The sequence below is a fragment of the Echinops telfairi genome, unplaced genomic scaffold (genome assembly GCF_000313985.2).
Source record: "Echinops telfairi isolate 266 unplaced genomic scaffold, ASM31398v2 ScPeMD7_655;HRSCAF=1070, whole genome shotgun sequence".
Lineage (NCBI taxonomy): Eukaryota > Metazoa > Chordata > Mammalia > Afrosoricida > Tenrecidae > Echinops > Echinops telfairi.
Genome location: NW_022104553.1, coordinates 30,844,368 through 30,847,458, shown reverse-complemented (window position 1 = coordinate 30,847,458; position 3,091 = coordinate 30,844,368). Strand labels below are relative to the sequence as shown.

Below are 3,091 nucleotides of genomic sequence, written 5' to 3'. Positions count from 1 at the left end.
GTGCCTGCACGCACATGCTGTGCAGGCACCCAGAGGGCCTTGGTCAATCCCTGTGCGGGAGGGCTGGACTCAGGGCAGAGGGCCAACACACACACACACACACACACACACACACCTCTTTCAACCATCTGATTTGTTAACTAGGTAGACATAGATCCACTCCAAACAATAGTTCCCACACACTCAAGCCAGGTCTCTGGACCTCCACCACCAAACCCCACCCCCCGAGCACTCAGATGACCAGGGCCTGGCTCTGGGTCTAGGCTGTCCTGCTGACAAGCTCCTCAGGGGGCCTGAGAACGTGGAGCACCCCGGATCTTCAGACTCCAGCAGGGGTGACACCCTGACGGAAAACCCTGTAAGGGGTCATCCCAGCAGGCCCGGCTGTCTCCCCGGACAGCCCTCGTGCCCGGCTCACCTCTCATCTGGAGAGTCCACATGGAAGGTCCGCTCGATGACCGTAGTCCACTGCAGGCAGCGGATGACAAATGTGTTGGGCCGGGGTCTCTCCCTCTTCATGAGCTGGCATTCTGGGGCAGAAGGACGAGGGGCAGTGTGAGTCAAAGCCCAGCCAGCCTGCAGCCTAACTCCCCTGCCTTCCACAGGTGTCCCACACTCCCCACACCTCTCCTAGGGGTCCAGTCCAGCCCTGAGCCAGCTCGGGGTGGAGACCCTTCAGTGATGGGGACAGCACAGCAGCAGCCCTCACGGAGCCTGAGGTCGGGGAGGAAGCACACCTGTAGACCTGTCACCTGGGGGTAGGGAGGGCTTCCTGGAGGATGGAGTGTGCCTGAACTGAGCCCTGAGGAAAAGGTCCTCAGGAAAAGCAGGACAGCGGGGCACGGAGCACAGAGGTCTGGAGGGGAGGGCTCCTCCGGCGGCGGAGGGAGAGCGGCCCAGGCTGGGCTCTGGAAGCCAGTGTGGAGCCCGGACTTGGTCCAAGGGCAGCAGGAGGGTGTGGAGGGGCATGGACAATGTCGACAGATCTCTCTGGCTGCCACAGAGCTGCTGAGATGGCAACCTAGGAGCCCAAGAGCCCAGGGAAGAGGCTGGGACAGGGGCCCAGCACGAGAGTGTGGGGCAGGGCCAGCAGGGGCCACAGGACAGAAGGGGAAGCAGATAGGGCACAGGAGAGGTCTCTGATGTGGGGGCTGGGCAGGCAAGGAGGGACTAGAGATGGGAAGGAATAGAAGGTTGGTGGAGGCCAGTTTAACCACAAGGTCAGCAGTTTGAATCCACCAGCTGTTCCTGGTGAAAAGTGAGGCTTTTTACTCCCATGAAGAGCTATGGTCTCGGAAACCCACAGGAGCAATCCTGCCCTGCCCTACGGGGTCGCCATGGGTCGGAACGAGCGGGATGGGACTGTGTGGTTCAGGACTTTTGGAGGGTAGCTGAGCAGGAAGCCCAGACACAGGAGACACTGGAAGCTGCCCAGGCAGAGGGCATGCTGCACCAGAGGGCAGCGTGAGTGGGCACCTGGGAGAGGGTCCCAGAGTCCAGGAGCCAGAGGCATGTGCCACCAGCTAGAGCCCCGGGGGCAGGCTGGCAGGAGCTGCTGCCACGGGATGTGGAAGAAAAACCTTGTCTTTCCCCTTCCCATCACAGACCCAGTGGGCCCCGTGAGCCCAGGGCCGACCAAGGCAAGAACTGAGGGCAAGGGCAGACAAGTCCTGGACGGGCCCGACTCTTCAAGAATGGCCGAGTCCCGGAGCCCCGACATCTGCCAGGTCATTCTCTGAGCACCCGACCTCGCCCCCTTGTCCTGGGACATACCTGCAACTGAGAAGTTGTTTAAGGGTGGTAAGGACTGGTCGGGGGCCTCGGGCCTCTCCTTGTAGCCAATGAAGGAGCCATCACTCTTCAGCAGGAAGTAGCGGGGCCTCCAGGTCTTGATGTATTCGCCTGGAACCGGGCGCAAGGGGACAAAGTCAGGTCAAGGCTGGGCTGGGCCCCAGGTGGGCAGGTTGCCGAGGGTAACACAGAGTCTGAGGGGATCAGGGTAGAAGGAGGGTGGGCCAGAGAGCACCTCTCCCAGAACACCCTCAAGGCAGCCCCTGCGGGTACAGGGCCCCAGGTTTCAGGAGGTGGCCAGCAGGAAGTTGTCCTTGCCAGCACATGGCCCAGTCCCCAGGGAGGGCTAGGCTTCCAAACACACATGCCCTGTGGCCCTGTCAAACTAAACCCCAGGGAGGGGGCGTGGGGCAGACGGGAAGCTGAGGAGACCAGAAAAGCTCGAGCCAGGATTCAGATGCTCAGTTCCTAACTAGGTGTCCCAGTGCCAAGCCTCACAGCAGGGCCGGCCTATAGGGCGCAGCTGCGCAGGAACTCAAATGTCAGGACACTGAGTGCCAGGCCCTCCCCGGACCAGCAGGCCACCAGGATGGAAGCTGTGTCACTCTGAGCATACATGTACTGGGGGGGGTACGGGGCGGGTGGGGGTGGTGGTGCATGCATGCATGCACACACACTACACATGGCCCCGCACCTCAAAGTGCTGTTAAGGGTTAAAACAAAGCGGTCAGACTACCGGTCTCCACTCACACGAAGCAAAAGAGAACAAGAAGAGCCTGTCCACAGGCCTAAGAGCGCACACAGACAAACAGCCGCCTTCTCTATCTGAACCTACAAGAACCGGATGGTGCCCAGCCACCCGAGTGACCGCGCTAGACAGGGACACAACAGAAGGTCCTGGGCAGAGTGGGACATGAAAATGTGGAACAAACTCAAATTACGAAAGAAGGCCAGCCCTACTGGACAGAGAGACCAGAGGATCCCCTGAGAACATCACTCTCAGAGAGGTTGACCTTGGGATTGCAGCCATTCAAGCTTCTCAGCCCAATTATAATAGAGGGGGTCACAAGCTAGACTGTGTCCATCCCTCAGGATTGAACCATGGACTATCTGCGACCCCACTTACTCAAAAGCCAAGGTGAGCTGGCAAGAGGGCAAGGGGAGCTCAGCTGACAGCAACGGAACCACGGGGAGTGCAGCCAGGTGGGCACCTGGTGAAAACCACAACCCAGGGTGCTGGGCCATCGGGAGACACAATGTTAAAGGGCCCTAATCTGCTGTGTAAACTCACCTAAAACCC

At 60.0% G+C, this 3,091-nt stretch overlaps 1 protein-coding gene across 4 annotated transcripts in view; it reads right to left on the bottom strand.

The window, feature by feature from the left end:
• Window positions 1–3,091, bottom strand: part of AKT2 (AKT serine/threonine kinase 2) — a 36,339-nt gene that overhangs the window by 16,161 nt on the left and 17,087 nt on the right. For all 4 annotated transcript variants that reach the window (XM_004710326.2, XM_045292436.1, XM_045292438.1 and 1 more), the window contains exons 3-4: window positions 1,774–1,902; window positions 419–530 (exon numbers count right to left, since the gene is read on the bottom strand). In XM_004710326.2, coding sequence (XP_004710383.1) covers window positions 419–530; window positions 1,774–1,902 — 241 coding nt within the window. The remainder of the gene's footprint in view (window positions 1–418; window positions 531–1,773; window positions 1,903–3,091) is intronic.